The sequence below is a fragment of the Loa loa genome (genome assembly GCF_000183805.2).
Source record: "Loa loa unplaced genomic scaffold supercont3.382, whole genome shotgun sequence".
In the NCBI taxonomy this organism is placed as follows: Eukaryota; Metazoa; Nematoda; class Chromadorea; order Rhabditida; family Onchocercidae; genus Loa; species Loa loa.
This window is the reverse complement of record NW_018108562.1, coordinates 10,075-27,543: the sequence shown is the minus strand read 5'-3', so window position 1 is coordinate 27,543 and position 17,469 is coordinate 10,075. Positions and strand designations below refer to the sequence as shown.

The following is a 17,469-nucleotide window of genomic DNA, read 5'->3' as shown; positions in this document are numbered from 1 at the left end:
GTTCTCCGGATCAGTTTTCTTCCATCACTGTTGTTGAACATTTTACAGAAGTTGATGCTTCTTTCATCATCTTTTGTATTTCTGCATCGGTATTATAAATTTCGAAAATTGCTGGAATCAGATCAGAAAGTCAAAGCTGCTGAACTGCTGGTTTGTTGTTATATTCTAACACATAACTATATGTTGCGAATTATTATACCAAATACGATTTTATAGCTTGTAAAATAATTAATCATTTGATCCGGGGCAGTAGTTAAGGGATGTTTATGACCAAATTCTAGCCGATGTTTCAATTGGCGTTCCCGCCGTAATCTGTAGAAACTCTTATGACATATTTGTTTTGTTAAAGAAATAGATTTTTGTTTTAGTAGGGAAATTATTTGTACGGTAGTAATGGCGCTAGTTTTTTTTTATATTCTCTTCCCTTGAGCTGTACTTTTTCTGCGAATTATCCTGTGAATGGTAAATGAAGAACCAGTCTTTGACACTTTGCTTCATGTATATGGCGAGGATGTTGGATTTGTTCAATTTTTCAATTCAGTTTAATTTACTTGTAGGTAGAACTGATTGTCTTCGATTTAGTACCAAGGAAATTTGATGTTATATTGCTTTCCGATTTGATTTCTATTCTCAGTGATGAAGATGAGGTATTTTTTCATTCATTCTACCGATGTAGGTCTTATTGTTTTTAACCTACGAAATGTCCTACTTATCCTACTATTTAACTCATATATATATATATATATATATATATATATCGGAGAAATAAATTCAAATGGTAATAAATGAAATGGTTGAAATTCAAGCATTTTTAACATATTACTGATTTAATTCCTTCAAAACTTATGAGTGAATCGTAGCTTATTATCAGATGTGGTCACTGATTAATTGTAAGTGTAGCAAGTATTATAACTTCGTAAAACTCACAGGCATAAAGATTATTATGTTTCATAAAAATTGTTATAATGATTAAATTTTCGACTCCAATCATTGTGATTATAACTTTTTTTTGATGAATCATAATACTGGACTGTGATATACATATTGATCAGTTTTTAGGATTTCTTCTTATTCTATATGTCCTATTGCTTAGCTGTAAATATGACCATAAATTTTACAATTATCCATTAGTTTTTGCTTAATATCGTAGTCAAATATGTATGGTGGATGTAGATACTTTCCAGAATTCTCCATAGTAGATTATGGAAATTATCGTATTAACGTAAACAGTGAACTGGTTATTTAATAACTTACCGGTAGTGGGGAAAGTTAATCATAACCTTGTTTTTTTCAGGTTATTATAAGTAAAGATAGTACTGAGCAGTTACTAGAACATTTAGTACAGTATGAAGCAGATGGTCCGTTGCAACATAATTATGACGCGTGGAAAATGCGTTTACGTACAGTTCGCTTCCTATTGTTACAAAATTTGGCTCGCGTTATTACTTCATCCACTTTGTGATTCATTTGTGATCATTTTTCATGCTCTTTTCTTTTGTTACTTTTTTATTCTTGTTCAAATTGATATTTGAGTATTTCAAAGTTAGTTCCTTATGACTTCGATGGTTTCTTACTTTTCCCACTTCAATCCCAGTTAGTTCGATAGTAATACACTAGTTTGAAACAATATGCGAAGAGTGTAAATTCCTTAAGTGAAAGAGTTAAGGGCAAATATGTCGACTGAACAAGGCGTACTTTGGTCAAGAAAATCAACAAAACTTCTTCTGACAAGTCAAATGAACCAAATCGAATTTGTGGAGTAATTCAATTAGGTCCTTTATCATATATTCTTTAATCAGTGAAATTTTCGTCTCCCGATCATATCTGACAAGTTACCATTCACTCGTCAAATTTATTGCTGCGAACTTGAAAGATAGATGTGGTGGAAGAATGATTAGATGTGTTTTTTGTTTTTATATTTTGATTAATATTTCATTTATTGTTATGAAAATTTCCAAATTCTTGCTGAAAATAGATGTATTTTTCCTCCATACTTGCTGTTATTCAATAAATTTTTTTATCATCTTTACAGCGATAACAATGATACAGTGATAATGTAATGATGAATTAGTTTTTGATTATCTGTTGTTTCGGAGCAGGAATCTTTCCGAGATGAAGTTTCTCAGCAGACATTTAGTCTTAATATTTTTTCTCTTCCGCTCTTCCTCTTCTTAAAACTTATCTCTATCATTAGATATATTTAGCTGCGTTGATGAAATGATAATATTCGGGTGACAATTAATTATCAAAACAATGCAGTACGGTAATAAAAGAGGAGAGGTCGCAAGAAGGAAGTACTTGCTGTCAATTTTTCTTATTAACAATGTTCCAAAACTTCTTTTCTTTAAAGGAAAGTTTTAACAAAGGTGATTTCTTTCCGAAATGATTTACCAAATTTCATCTTTAAATTTTATGATAGTGCAGAAATAACAAGCTGACTTAAGCAATTAGGTGTCCTTACATAGTACTGATAACAAATGAATATTGATTTGTCGATATTCATTTATTATCAAACAATCAATAGATGTCACCAGAATCCTTTTTTTTAAATAAAAATTTTCATGCAGATATTTCAATATTTATCTTATAAACTCCATCCTTAACAGTCGAATAATGAATAAATCAATGATTGATTTGAAAGGAATTGCATAAAGGCAAGCACTATTCTTTTATAGCCATCTTTATCCTTTCCTCTTCACTTTCCACGGACATCATATCCTGTCGCGGAGAAGAAACTTGACGTAGTGTTCTAATGAGGTCATAAATTATGCTTGCAGTGGCTTACGCCTCCGGTAAGATCTCCCATGTCAAACCAGATCTCAACTGAAGGATCAGCCTAAGTGTTTCCACGAGTAGGATGAGCTTGCTAGCCTTACGGCAACTATTCTAGGAGAAAGACAACTCATTTATCGGTTATCTATCGAAGAAAAGGATATTCTAACTAAACTTACGTCCTCAAAATTTCACTATCACAATCCAAGTTTGCTAGGCTCTGACAGATGAATAAACCTTAGGATAAAGAGTAGGACCAGTTCCGCGCATCCTACGCCTCAACAACTGCGCAAGCTAGAAGGATACATTCATATTTGTGGCGTTTACAGCAAGTATGGATAAAGCCCCTTCCTAAATGTTCGTTTACGAAGCCTAACCATGTTGATAATGAAATTTACCCCTTAAATTATCAAAATTTTTTCTCTTTCTCTCTTTCACTCCCTCTCTCATTCTCTCTCTCTTTGTTTCATCACTAATTTGAAAGTGATTGTACAAAGTAAAAAAAAAAGGAGATTTTCCTACTTATAAAATATATTTCCCTCCTTCTTTTTTCTCTCCCTCTCTTTTTCTTTCTCTCACTTTCTTTACCATTGATTTGAAAGTGATTGCACAAATAAAAAAAGCAAGAAAATTTTCCTGTCTATAAAATATACTTTCAAAAAATGATCAAATCTTATCAATAAAGATATGAGTGGAAATAAATTTAATCCTCTTTTTTTCTTAAAATTTTTAAACCTAAAATTTGAAACTATCATTTTTTTTAATCATATATTTTCGATTCAGATATAAAAATAAGAGAAAAGACAAATTCTAGTCCTCCTTTTCCTTTCACCTTAAATTTAATTTAACAAAATCCTGCCTCATTTTCTCTCCTCTTTTCTCCTCATCAGAATTCTTAGCTGTATTAAAGAAATATGGAAAAGAAGAAATTTAGTCGCTCGAAAATTTTAAAATCAAAATTTAAAATTTTCATCATCCTCTGAAATTCTGGAGAATCAATCAAATCTTTCTTTTCTGACTTTAAACTACAATTTCTCCATCGTTTTGTTTTCGAAACAGTATGTAAGTGGTACAAAATAAAAATAACCTTACAATTATTTACCAAATCTCAAGTTCTGATTTCAGTTCCGACTAGGTTGAAACTAATGATGAGACGAGACTTGCGATTTCATAGTGACCAACTCATTGGTGTCCTAACCATTTTTTGCAATAAATCTGATCCATTAATGTTTCTCGGTTTACAATTTTCTCTAGCAATGGTTCAATAATTTGTTTTCAGTTTCCCATAAATTCTCTCATTCTCTGGTGTATATGGCATCACTAATTTGACTACTGTCTGCAGTCCCTTCATTTACTGTTATCTGCCGTTTTTCTTTATCGTCTAACACGATACGTCGCTCAAATCATTTCCACTATTTTCTCGTTCTTTAACCTCATATTGTGACGTTCCTTTTCATTTTCTAACATATCTCTTCATTTCCACAAATATTTTTCGATAATTTATCCATTTCTTCAATTCTTGCCAATCTTTTCTCCTCTTCGTTGACATTATATTTCTCATCACTTGTAATTTAATTTTTCAAATATTGGTTTATCTCTTTTCTCTTTTTGCAGTAGATATAGGAAAGGTTTGGTTGTATAAAAATCATTCATTCATCCTAATACATCTCTTCTTTACGGATCATTTTGACCTTTAATTTCCGGATTGTACCGATTATCCGAACTGCATTGGTTCCATGCAAATTTGCGCAATCTCTATTTCATCCCTTTACTTGTAAAACTGTTTTTTAGCAATATATCGGAAGATATGCAATCAACACTGTACGATATTTCAGAAATCATCTTTTCGGATGATTGAGTTTTTATTCTTCAAAAAATCACGTATTGCTTGTTCAGTTCAGGTTAATAAAGTTCAGGTCAATTGTTGAATTTTGGTGTTATGATGCAAGGTGATAGGAAATTGTCCGGTTCATCACAAAAGCGATCCCTTTCTTCGGTGATACCAGCAACGATAACAGGAAATGCTCGATTGGATCCGTTAGCGTTAGGTGTGGTTGGTATGGATAATCGACAAGCTGTTATCATTGATATCGGCGCAGTTTTAACAAAGTTTGTTTACTTTTCCCGTATTATTTATCGTGAAATATTTGAGATTTTTTCAGCTTTTATCTGTCGAATTGTAGCAAAAATAAGCTCAAAAATACGTTAGTGTGATTTATGATAAGTTGATTTATTTAGGTTTTATTTCAGGGTCGGTTATGCAGGTGAATTCGTTCCACGTGCAATAATAAGAACAGAATTGGTGGATGACCGTACGGGTGAAACGATAAAAGTACTGGATGATACACTTAGTGAACAAGAACTTTATTACAGATTAGTGAAATTCTTCCGAGAGTTATTTTTCAGGTAAATTACATCCGTTTCTATGTCAAACATCTACATTCATATGTTCACATTTACTCTTATAAAATGTATTGCGTCATGATGAATCGCAAATATTTTCTGATATGCATGCAGTGTCGCTTTATACAAAGCTAGGCAATAAGGATATTATTACTTATCTGTTTGAATCATCTTCATTTATAACTTCTTGAGGAATTCCATGTGTTTGATTTTCCATCTATCTTTAGTGTTTTACAATCTTCATCCTGAAAAAAACTTAAGATCTTGAATTTTACTTCAGAATTTGGAATTTATTAGCCTAAATTTTTTAGGTACTTGTTAACGGTCGCTAGAGATCGCCGAATCGTAATCGTTGAAAGTATTTTGGCACGGACATCACATCGAAATGCCATGGCACGGGTACTGTTTAATGCTTTCGATGCTCCATCGGTACTTTTCGCCCCGTCGCATCTGTTGGCAACATTCCCATTTGGTGTCACGAATGCTATTGTTATTGATGTCGGATATTCAGAAGCAACTATTGTTCCGGTAACAGTACTTTTGCATTTCGCCTGAAAAAAAATTTGTTATATAAAATTTGAAAAAAAATGCATGGCTGATACTTACCGCAGTTCTCTGTGACTTCATGTTACAAATTAGATTTCGAATTTGACATAAATTATTCTTGAAGTATTTGTTTATATGATTTTAAAACAAGGATCTAGCATAGTTTCATTTCCCAATAAGTATTTAGGTACTCTGTATACCTCATTTTCTTGTACTTTAGATAAATTTCAATTCTTTATTCAGTTTACAGATTCTGGAAGGTGTTACTATGTTGTATCAACTGGAAACTTCATGTATAGGTGCGAAGTGTTTGGAAGAGCGCGTTTACGAACTTTTGCGAAAGTAGGATATTATCTTTATCCATTGCACATAGATCACTTTTACTTTTGGTTTAAATTGTTTGATTGCGAAAGAAAAATATAATATACATTATAAAATACTGAAGATTTTTTCTCAGTGACTTCAGATTTTGGTGCAGTGTGGTTTGCATACCAGAGAATATCACAGAGCTGTTATTTTTCTCAGATGTTACTCAGTGTTACTCAGATGCGAATAGAACGCACAGCAGAGCAACTTGAAGCAATCTGTTTAATTAAGATTACGCTTTAATTTCTCATTCTAGCAGCGTAATTCAGTATGATATTTTTCAGATACGGCAAAGTGTTGACAATTTCGGGTACAGAACGAGCACTGACTGATGACGATGATTTATTGTTGAAAAAAGAGCGCATTTTGGAAGATATTGTCGTTAGATTTTGCTTTGCTACTAAAATGGATCGTGGAAAGATGATACACGCTTCGGGTAAGTTACAACCTGCTTTAAGATGGCGAAAGCTGACCGAACGGTTTTTTTGTTTATTTTGCTTTGAAAAATTGACACTCAAGATTTTAATTGAAAAATGTGTTTAAGTGAAACGAAATTTTGAGGAAGGAAAAACAGGAAAAACAGAATTGGCAAAAGAACAAAAAACTGAATAAAGGCATGAATGCAAGAAAGCGTCAATTTAAATTGCAGAATATAATCCAGAACGTGAAATTCCGAAACCACCATGTGATGTTCGCTTACCATTCGGTGAAGAAATGCTTATTGTGCCTGGTCTGATAAGGTAATTTTCTAAATTAGCTGTGATTCACCAAAAATTCCATTTTTTAAAATTCACCATTATCCTTGTTAGTCAATACAGGGAATGGACTGCGGAAGCAATTTTCGAGGAAAATGATGATATCAAATCCCTGCCACAACTAGTACTTGATGCCGTATATCGGGTAAATGTTTCGCTTACTTTTACAGTATTATTTCGCTTTTCGTAATATATTATCATCGAATCTCTCAGTTTATTAGCAGTTTAAAATAAGGCATTTAGCTTACAGACTAACATAGTCCATTTCTAGATACCGATTATTATTAGTCTCGTAAATGAGAGAAAAAAATAAAAAAAGGAATTCTCCTCAGTCATATTGCCAACAGAAAAATTTATTAATCCTGTCTTTAAGTTCAATCTGTGTTGCAGTTCGGAATGACAGTGTGGGAGGTATGCTTCCCAAGACATAAATTTTTTCCTCATTGTGGACTTCTCTCCGAATATTGGTTCTCTTTTTCTGCTGAAACTCGAAAGGTTGCTAAAATCAGGTATTTAGTGTCCAATTGATATGAGAAGGAAGCTATTGGATAGTATAATACTGGTTGGTGGAACAACACGTATGAAAGGTTTCTCTGCGCGACTTCGAGATGAAATTTTGCGTTTACTGACAGCATCGGCTTATGCGAATAAATTAGGCAATATTAAATCCGTCAAATTCTATCGCTTGCCAAACACATCAATTGAATTGTATGCTAGTTGGATTGGAGGTAATTAAAGAAATTTTTGTACAGAAATTGATTTATATTACAGTTTTGAGTGGGACGACTTAGTCTAGTATTCATGTTTATTTTCAATTGACTGATGGTCTCAGTATTTCATAACATGTAATGCAATATTGGAAAATAATTAAAACCATTTCAGTAATCTTAAAAATCCAGTAGTCTTTTTTATTTGTTTATAACTGGTAGAATATAGCTGCGGCAGTGAAAATTATTAATTCAAGATTATATATTTTAGAACTTGTTTAAAGTACGCAGTAATTTTGACTACTTTGAACATCGAGTAATTAATTCAAAATTTGATGATATACCTCTGAAACATCGGCATACTTTCGGGAATTTAAGGATGGCTATATAGATATCGAATCATTAAATATTATTTTGTTCAAATATCCGAGTTTTTGAGTTTCTTGATTATATTGTGGGATTTACTGGTAAAAAACTTCGATTTTTAAAATTTCGATACATTTAAATGAAATTTTACAGGTAGCATGTTTGGAGCTTTAGAAGTGCTGCAGTATTATTCTTTGACACGAGAGGACTGGCAGAGACGAGGTAAGGTGCCAGACTGGACGAATAATGTTCATGAGATGAATCGAGATTCGATACGAAATCGCTGAGTTTCGTCGACATAACTTTCCGTTTTGTCGATATTATTTTTATTTGCAAAAGTTGATCTTCTGTGCATAATATTTGTTGAGTTTTGCTGGGTAACTTATTGAGATTCATCTGGAAATCATTTTTCGAGAAAACTTGAATTGCTTCGGAATTTTCCAAAGTTTCTATCCCACAGAAAATTTTTGTGGTATGCATTCTTTTAGAGTCTTAAATTTCATTATTTTGATGCTTCGAAAATTGGTTTTATTCCATTACATAACTGTTTAACATTTCTTTAATGTATATATGTAAATTACAGTTGGTCAATAAAGTGATTTTTTTTTCGTATTTCCATTATTTGTTGTATCGGTTCTCGTACCAAAATTCTTATCCATCTCTTATCATCAGATAGAAGGATTCGCGTATTTTTCCAAATGTGGTTCCTCTTATCATTTCTGCATGCTTGAAAAATTTTTGCAATTCTTGATTAAATTCTTCGAGAGTGCATCACTAGTTTAATATATCTTTCAGTGAACTATAAAATTCAGGGACCATCTTCTAAAGTATTCTCCCTAAATTCCTTATCTTAGCTCTCATCGTGGACGATGTTATAACATTTTGGTAGCTCTTGCCACATTTGTTACCAGTTTATAATATTGTCAATCCCATCATTCATTCATTTCCCCGGTTATTCACTTTAACTAATCCATTTTCTTACCTGTTCTTTACCACTTCCTTACTGCTTCCTTATTCCTTACTACTAATATGATATATCTGATATTTAATTTACCTACTTAACTTTTTCAATATAGCTACGTCAAGCTTGGCATAACATAATAACAAATTGCGAATTCATTCGATACCAATTCTCGGTAACTTAATGGATAGCTATTATGAAGCAATAGGTGATATAAAGCATTTTATCAATTTATTCATAAAATTATTTACATTGGGGTAATAAGAGAATGTAAGTGCGGAAGAGTGAATATTATGGAAGAATAGAAGCTTTAAAGACTTAAATGGGGAATTGAAAAAATCCTTTGAAAAGACTGTTCAATTCTATTTTTACTTACATAATTCACCCATTTATAGGTATTCACTGTATACGATGATGATTTTATATCGATTTCTGCAAAGTATATGATGATTTTCTTTTGATGGTTTCCTTTTTCTTTTTATCATTTCATCCAATGATAATTTTGTTTATTCCAGTCAATATTGGATAACTTATTTAAAAAATCTCCATTTTTCGCTGTGATATATTTCGAATTCAATTTTTCCTACTGTTTTGTTATTTCAACAAAACCAATACTTTTTTTTAAGTTTTAAAAATAGGTTTTCTTCAAAAAGATTTCATCAACTATCATTTATCGAACATATCGATTCATACTTAATATAAATGATACTCAATTTTTTGACAGTTCTTTTTTTTGTGTCATTCATTTAATGATTCATCCGAATGATTTCCATCGAATAATATAGTGTCTTGCTTTAATTTCATTATTTAAAATGATTTACAGGTTTGCCAACCAGAATACTGTTTGAACTTAATACAACTGTGCAGGCTGACTGATATATCACTGGGAGGTAAATTTTAATTTTGGAATTTTTTTTTGCAATTCATGTTTTTTTTTTTTGGAATGTTTATGTAGTTGAAAGTAAAAGTAATAGAGAACTGTTGTTTTTTGATACAAAAAACTGAAAAATGAAAGCGTTTGTATTGAAAATTATTTGGGAAATAAAATCATAAGCTTAACTTACCGGTTGATGACATTTTATATGCCATTTTTTGCACTAAAGGCAAAAATCGATATTGATTTACCTTCAAATTTGTTTCGAAGTTTTTTTTCAAAGTTATCTCTTCATCTTCCTAAAAGTGAGTCACTTCTTTTATTTTCCTCAGCCACTTGCAGAGTTTCAGCAAACACTTCAGTTTATGAGGATCTTCAAGAAAAAAGGTTAAGAGCTTTAGCTTTGAGGTATGTTTGTTAGGAAGTTTATTTTCCGAAAAGATTAGTGTTACTGACGAGGACGAAAATGAAAATCAATTTTCAAATTATTTAGGAGAACATTTTTGCTAAAACGTGTGACCTATCATTGAGTCTCATTATTCAATCAAGTCAAAGGCATGCTTAAGCTTAAGAATTCGAAATAAATTGAAAACACAAAATTTTCTTTTAAGAAGGAAAATTTCTTTAGTTTTTTATTTACGTTTCATTTTATTCGAAAAATAAAATGAAGTGACTTTTAATAATGTGAGCAATCCATCTTAGCGGTTTATGATGATTGTATGATTTTAAATGTTTATTACTTGAAGTAAGAACAACATCAAAGATAAATGGAGGCTGATTTACTTCATATTCATCTAATATTTCAAGTCTCTATTTGATATTATATCTCAATTAGTCATTAAAAGAAATTAATGAAATTCAATTAGTTGCAAGAGTTTTCCTAGTATTAACTTTTCTTTATTTTCTATGGCTTCCGTTTTTTTCCCTTTTTGCTTTTATTTTTGGAATTGATTTTTTTATTGGAATAAATAGAGGTAAAAACGAGAAATATATGGTGCATTGATTTTTATTTTTATTTATTACTGAAATTCGAAAAATTGAAATTTTAAAATTTTAGCTTATGTCAGTTAACGTTTTTGGTTAATGTTTAATATACTTTAAATACATATGCAAATGTTTGGAGTCATAGTAGGATAAGTTTTTTTTCTCGGGAGCTTAAAAAATTTCGCATATTTCTATTCGCCACATGAGAAAATGACATGGATTGCAAATACTTGAAGTTTAATAGGACAAGTTTTTTTTGGATGTTAAAAAAGTTGAGAATATATTGCTGTAAATAAATGAATTGGTTCAGACTAAGTTGATTAATATTGATTCCGGTTTTATATGGGAAATTCCGATTTGGGATTGGAATCTACCATGCTGTTTATCATGCGGGGTAATGGTAATAAAAAAAAAAGTCTCGTGTTTTTTCTATTAATGATAGTTTACTATCTTATAATTAGACAGAAAAAAAAGGAATCATTTGTCAAAAGAGTAATATCATGACGATATGAAGCTAACTTATGTGAAGAATTAGGAAGGAAAAGAAAGAGATGCTCGATTAGTTATCGATGCTGTTATCTTTCATAAACTTCTGTAGTCTTGGTATTAATCTTGTTTGTCTCTTTCAATTTCATCATTCCCTCAAATAAGCTTTTCGAAACAACTCCCTTCGATTTCTTCTTTTTTTCTGCAGAAAAACAACATTTTGTCATGTTTAGAAGGTTCTTTTTCTTTTTTTCTTTTTTTTTTAAAGCATGACATTACTGATTTATATTAATTTTTAGATTGCGTTACTTTTAAATATGAAAATGATCACATTGCGAATAGTTCGCATAATTTGATCTCCGTTGGTTTGTTTTTGAAATGACGAAGAAATGATAATATTAAAGATAGTGAAAGAGGAACAGAAATATTTAATAGCTTGATTACTGTACAAAACTAAAAACTTTATATTATTATTGAAATATTTGTTAAAAAATGAGCCTTACTAGAAGTTGATAATTTTTGTTTACGGAGAAAAAAAAAGGGAGTAAAGTTTGTAAAAACTGTTCCTTATCAAGATGGTGATCTATTGATAAATGGAATGATTTGATGATCGTTGTGAATTTATTGCGAGGAATATTAGGTTACGCTATAAATCATACCAGGAGGCGGTGCGTTATGTGTTGAATAACCAGATAATATGGATATTTTTATATTCAATAATAATATTTGGATATGAAATTGGGACGTTGGAAGTGTCTTTTTTTCTCATTCTTTACATTTTGAAAAAATAATTTTTTGTTCATTTAATTTTGTAATTGAAAAAAAAGGACAAATTTTTGGTTTATTCAGCCCAACATGCAGTTTATTTTCTTTTTTTTCTAGACTGAGGGAAGTTTTTTCTCTACTTCAAAATCAAAAGTTTTTCAATCTTTATATTTCAATTTCCATCGATATAAGAAGTGTTTTCATTAGTAAATTATTGAAAATACTTCTGTATGCCACTATTTTATAATGGAGGTATTTGGGAAATTCTACTCAAAGTTAAATTACCATTTCGTTCAATTTCCATAAAGCTTGTTTACTCCATCTCATTTCTTTCATTCCACAACTACTGAACATTTCATCGAATTGTAGGAATTGAAATCTATCTTAATAAAACATTCAAAAGTTTTTTTAACAAAGTTCGAAATTATTTTGCGAGAAGTAGTTTTCTTTTTCCTTTTAATAGTATTATTTCATTAAATATAAGACTTGGTTTGATTAAATCAACCATGTTGATAAGTAAATTATAGGTTAGTTAGTAAATAAATCGAATTAATTCATGATGAAATGATTGATATTTTGATATATTTCATCATGAAGATTTCTTTCTCACTTTCTTGAAAATTTCAGGATAATATCAGAAAATGTGGCGTCAATTGGGCATCAATTATGTACGATACTCACAAATTGCAGCGTCAGCTACGCGAAAATGCTTGAAAAAAGGATTGAAGAAAGATGTGGAAAAATCGGCAACAGCAACCGTGAAAATTACTCCGTGGGAAAACGGAAAGCCAGTGAAGAAAGATTGAAATAATTCCTGGTCAATGTCATCTGCTCCACTGAATAGTTTTTTTTCGTATGTTCGTAATCTCAAATGTTAAAGGTTTTGTTATAGAAGTGCCTTTCGCTCGAACTCTTAGGTCTTTTTTGATCGATCCGTTGTAACAATATAATTTGCATTTGATAAATTTCTGGTTCCTGTTTTGCTAATATTAATCCCTTGATGGTTCGATTTATTCGTTTCAGTAATTTATAAGTTTCTAATAAGGATTTGTGCTGTTTATTAGATTTTAGTGGTTTTTAGATTAATGAGATTAGTAATATTATTAATGGTACTATTATAAGTTCAACATCTAACTTTCGTGCTGTTAAATATCTTAAATGTTTGCAATGCAATATATTATCGTGCGATTCGTATTACGCCGAATCTTCTTTTTGCTTCTGTATGTTAATTAATGAAATAAATTAAGATTTCAGGATGAGTACCGCTATCAATAAAACAACTGCCATTATTGGTACTACAGATTTTGATGAGGAAACATGGCTTATTGAACCACCTAATTTACAAGCACAATCAAATAGCAGACAAGAATCTGGACGAATTGATGAATGGTTGCAGGTTAGATAGCTTTATTTATCATTTTTTTGTGAGGAATTATTAAAGTTATAATAATTTTATATTAAACTGAAAATAATTAAGAGATGGAATTCAAATGTTATAACAAATTTTTTATTTTTTGCATATACATGTTGAAAATATAAAATATAGTGTCAAAAAATGTTGATGTATCACGGAATGTGCAACAGTATAATGACATAATTAATGCACGAATGCAATGGCATGATACAAATGTATAGAATAAATAATAAAATTTGTTGTCTTTATATTATAGGGTGCAGCGATGAATGTTGATTTCCAGACACGAAGTGCACTGAGCAGAAAATTAGCCAGTCAAGCGGCTAGGAAAAGTTAGTTCTCAATATTACATTTTAATGGGTATTTGTTAGTAAATAAAATTATTCTTCATAATGTCTTTTTTTTCTTTTATTTATTTATTTATTTTTTGAAATATTGTATGACAGAATGAAGTATATATATACATACATATATTTGTAAAATTTAATTTTGACAATTAAAAGCAAGTACTGATTAGGATTGTTGCAGAGGAATTGTATCCTTTTCTTGATGTAGCGAACGCTTAAAAAAAGAATCCTAATGATAGTTTAAACATTTGATTTTAAGGTTTTGTATGAATTAATTATGAGATTAGCCATATTTTTTTAAATATAGAATTGATCTATTTGTTATTAATTTTTATCAATTCACTTAATTTATGTTATTTAACTAATTCTTGCATATTTGGTAAGTGATTGCAATTGTTCCACATCGCAGCACTGAGTAAGTTATATGAGTGTTGTTGATCAATTACCAAAATATAATCCTGTTATCATGAAATATTACATATATCACAATTTGCATATCGTACCAAACTACCTTATTGCTTATCATTGTTACATGCTTTTTTTAACTACTGAATGAAAAGCTATTCTTTTATGACAGGATTATTGGCTATTAACTTTAAAATCATTTTTATCTTCTTCACTATTAAAATAATATCATAATTTTTTTAATTTCTATAAATGGATGATCGAGTTTTTGCAAAAGAAAAGCGTAGAATATGTCACTTTGCAGGGCCATTTTTTTGGGTTAAAAATTTGCAAAAATCATTGCTCACATAAGTTTTAGAGCTTCAATTCTTGAAGAAATTGAATTTACAGTTAATACGACAACTCCTCTTATCATTTTCATCGCCATTATTATCACAAAAGATAGGTCATATTCCTAGGCATTATTGTTGCCATTTATGACAACCACGAAAAAAGTCCTTATCGTACACTATCACCATCTTTATTCCTTAATTTTCACTACTAACTGTTATTTTTGCGTTTTATTGTCAAAATATGTGTGGTAATAACAATTGAATGAAATGATAAGAATTAACAAACATTTATTTAATAAGGAATTATTTTTCCCTTCTTTCTTTCTTCCCATATCGTTTTAATAAAATATTAGGATGAAGATTTTGGCGAAGTGTCTTTGATGAATGTTTGTGATTTTATCACAAAATTCTCCATTTGGTTTTAATTTGATCAATGATGGAGAAATTGTTGGGATTAAGAAATATGTAATTATTGAAAGATTCCAGTACTCGTTGTATTTTTCTATAATTCCCATCCCATTCATTCAATATTTGATTTCGTTTCGCATTTTCATTATTATTACTTTAGTTTTTTTGGATATAATTTTTAACTGATATTATTATCATTTCGATTTGCTCCATTTTATTTCATTTTGATTTGCTCCATTTTATTGCCATCATATCAGTTATCTTCATACTTTATCCCACTTTCTTTTAATTTTTCTTATTATCTTCGACTGTTGCATTTATATTGCGAAAGTAATGAATGGACAGAAAGTTTTCGTATCATTTCATCAGAATTCGATTACATTTCTACGTTTAATACTTTTTATTTGAAATTTTATTTTTGAATTATTCAATTTCCAATTTTTTTTATTTATAAATCATTATTGGTTGATTGTAATCTCTTTATCTTTTTTTGTCATTTTTTTTCCCTGGAAAGAGAAGAAGTTAAATTGTTCGAAATCATTTCAAAATTTTTGTTGGGATTACCATTTGATCCTTCGGCACAATGCATTTCTCAGTAATACTCCACATCCAATACATCCATTCCTACATTTGCTTCTCGAATTCCCGTGATTTATTGAATTTAATCATCAGATCTGTTTAGTTTCTTGGACAATTTTTTTAATTGTATTACATTTTTCAAAGTCTTAAACTTTTTCATTTTAAATATATATTTTTGAATTACTCAAATTAGGGTTCAATCAATATTGATTGATTGCAATCTGCTTCATCTTTTTTTTGTCTGTTTTTTCTAAAAAAATAGGTAGGTAAAATGTTGAAAATCGAAATCATGACGTTTGTTAGGATTAATGTGCATTTTTTTTTCATTTCAAATTTATATTTTTGAATTACTCAAAACTTTAAATTACTCACTTGTAAGTTAATATTTTAATAATTTTTTTTCCATTTAAGCAATCTGACGATTTCATTTTTGCCGTGTGTATTTTTTTGTTTAATTTCAAAATAGACGATCTTATTAGTGATACATTAATAATTTTAGAACTCACTACTTTTAAATGTTGTTGGGATGAATAATAAGCAGTGTCACTATAGTAATAACATCAATAAGTTTGAGAGTGGAAAGGATGGAAAAGTAGGAGGAAGGTGTACGGGTGATAGGCTGTGAATATTCGGGGGAATACTTCACAATTAGTTTTGTTTATTTTTTTTCTGAACAAAAAAAAGGATGATATTGCAACGAAGGAAAGTCCCGAGTGAATACGAGAAGATAGCTTTCAAATTTCTCGTTTTTTCGATGATTGATTTATCGTTGATTTGTTTTTGTTTTGTTCTTTTTCTAAAAACTTTACTTGTCGTTTTTTAAATTTGTTTATCCAAAAAAAAAAAATTATGCGTTCAATTATTTGGTTAAAAAGGTTAGCAAATCTTTTTTTATTATGAATTTATAGTTATGTTCTGTTGTTATAATACTCTGGCTTAATGGTATGCTATGTAATGATGTTTCTAAGTGAGAATTGATTTAAAATTCATTTTTTCATACTGAAGTTTTTTTGTTTTTCGAAATTGCATCACAAAAAATTATATATGAATTAATGACAAGAAGGGGATACAATTTTTTTGAACTCTTCCGTACTCCATTATATGTTAAGATCGTTGTGGTTAAGTGATTATCATTTTTATGCTTTTAATTTTTTTAACTTTCAAGTTTCTATGAAAAGATATATAAGTGGTTCCATTTATCATGTTATATCTTAGCATTATATTGCAGTATTTGCCAAATACTATTTCAGTTTTTTATTCATTTAATTATTTTAAAAGTTTTCAGTTTTTATTTCAAATATGTTTTCAATTTTTAAATTTTGAACTATGATCTCTTGCCTTGGCTCTTTTTTTGCTTTCTAGTCTATGATTACTTGGCCATCCAATCCCATTTAAATGGTAGCTACGTTTAAATGAATTTCAAAAATAAAGTTGAAAGATAGCTGTTGTATTAGTGCTTCATATATATTTTGTATACTTCATATTTTAATGTGTTATATATATATATGAAAGGTTTGCGTTATTTTCAACTTTTGGAAATGTAATATTGTTATATTTATTATTATTTATCAACGGGTGTCGCCAAAATATTTTGTAGAAAAAAGAGCTGAAAAATTACGCGACAAAGCGGGAAGTGTAAGCGGAAATAGCCGAAAATATTTGTCTCAAGTACAGGAAGAGCTAGTGGAAATGAACAGATCTTATGATGATAATGATAATGAAGAAGATTTAAACGACGAAGAAGCAATCATGCCATCTGTACCTGTAATGAATAAAGAATTGAACGAACAACAACAGCATGGAGTCTCGGGCACTACTACTGTATCATCAGTAGTATCTTTACTACCAATTGAAAATATGACAGTAATATCAGATGATGATGATGATGGTGATGATGGTGATGATGATGATGATGATGATGATGATGATGATGATGATGATGATGATGATGATGATGATGATGATGATGATGATGATAGGTGATGATTGAATGAATGAA

At 29.9% G+C, this 17,469-nt stretch overlaps 4 protein-coding genes across 4 annotated transcripts in view; all 4 read left to right on the top strand.

The window, feature by feature from the left end:
• Window positions 1-54: 54 nt before the first annotated feature.
• On the top strand, window positions 55-1,462 carry LOAG_06475 (hypothetical protein; the record flags this gene model as incomplete). Its single annotated transcript, XM_003142011.1, has 3 exons — window positions 55-150; window positions 558-647; window positions 1,295-1,462. The coding sequence occupies 3 exons, from the start codon at window positions 55-57 to the stop codon at window positions 1,460-1,462; spliced, it is 354 nt and encodes a 117-aa protein (XP_003142059.1).
• Window positions 1,463-4,679: 3,217 nt separating this feature from the next.
• Window positions 4,680-8,203, top strand: LOAG_06474 (actin). Its single transcript, XM_003142010.2, has 9 exons — window positions 4,680-4,881; window positions 5,023-5,178; window positions 5,487-5,703; window positions 5,972-6,063; window positions 6,372-6,523; window positions 6,737-6,827; window positions 6,906-6,987; window positions 7,360-7,570; window positions 8,069-8,203. Exons 1-9 carry the CDS (start codon window positions 4,712-4,714, stop codon window positions 8,200-8,202), a joined length of 1,305 nt encoding a protein of 434 aa, XP_003142058.2. The 5' UTR covers window positions 4,680-4,711; the 3' UTR covers window position 8,203.
• A 1,488-nt stretch (window positions 8,204-9,691) lies between these two features.
• Window positions 9,692-13,201, top strand: LOAG_18590 (hypothetical protein). The gene is made up of 2 exons (XM_020451251.1): window positions 9,692-9,766; window positions 12,613-13,201. Exon 2 carries the CDS (start codon window positions 12,627-12,629, stop codon window positions 12,789-12,791), a length of 165 nt encoding a protein of 54 aa, XP_020304984.1. The 5' UTR covers window positions 9,692-9,766; window positions 12,613-12,626; the 3' UTR covers window positions 12,792-13,201.
• Window positions 13,202-13,233: 32 nt separating this feature from the next.
• LOAG_18589 (hypothetical protein) overlaps window positions 13,234-17,469 on the top strand; it is a 9,368-nt gene continuing 5,132 nt past the window's right edge. Inside the window, exons 1-2 of the mRNA XM_020451250.1 lie at window positions 13,234-13,381; window positions 13,656-13,731. Coding sequence (XP_020304983.1) covers window positions 13,241-13,381; window positions 13,656-13,731 — 217 coding nt within the window. The 5' untranslated portion in view covers window positions 13,234-13,240. The remainder of the gene's footprint in view (window positions 13,382-13,655; window positions 13,732-17,469) is intronic.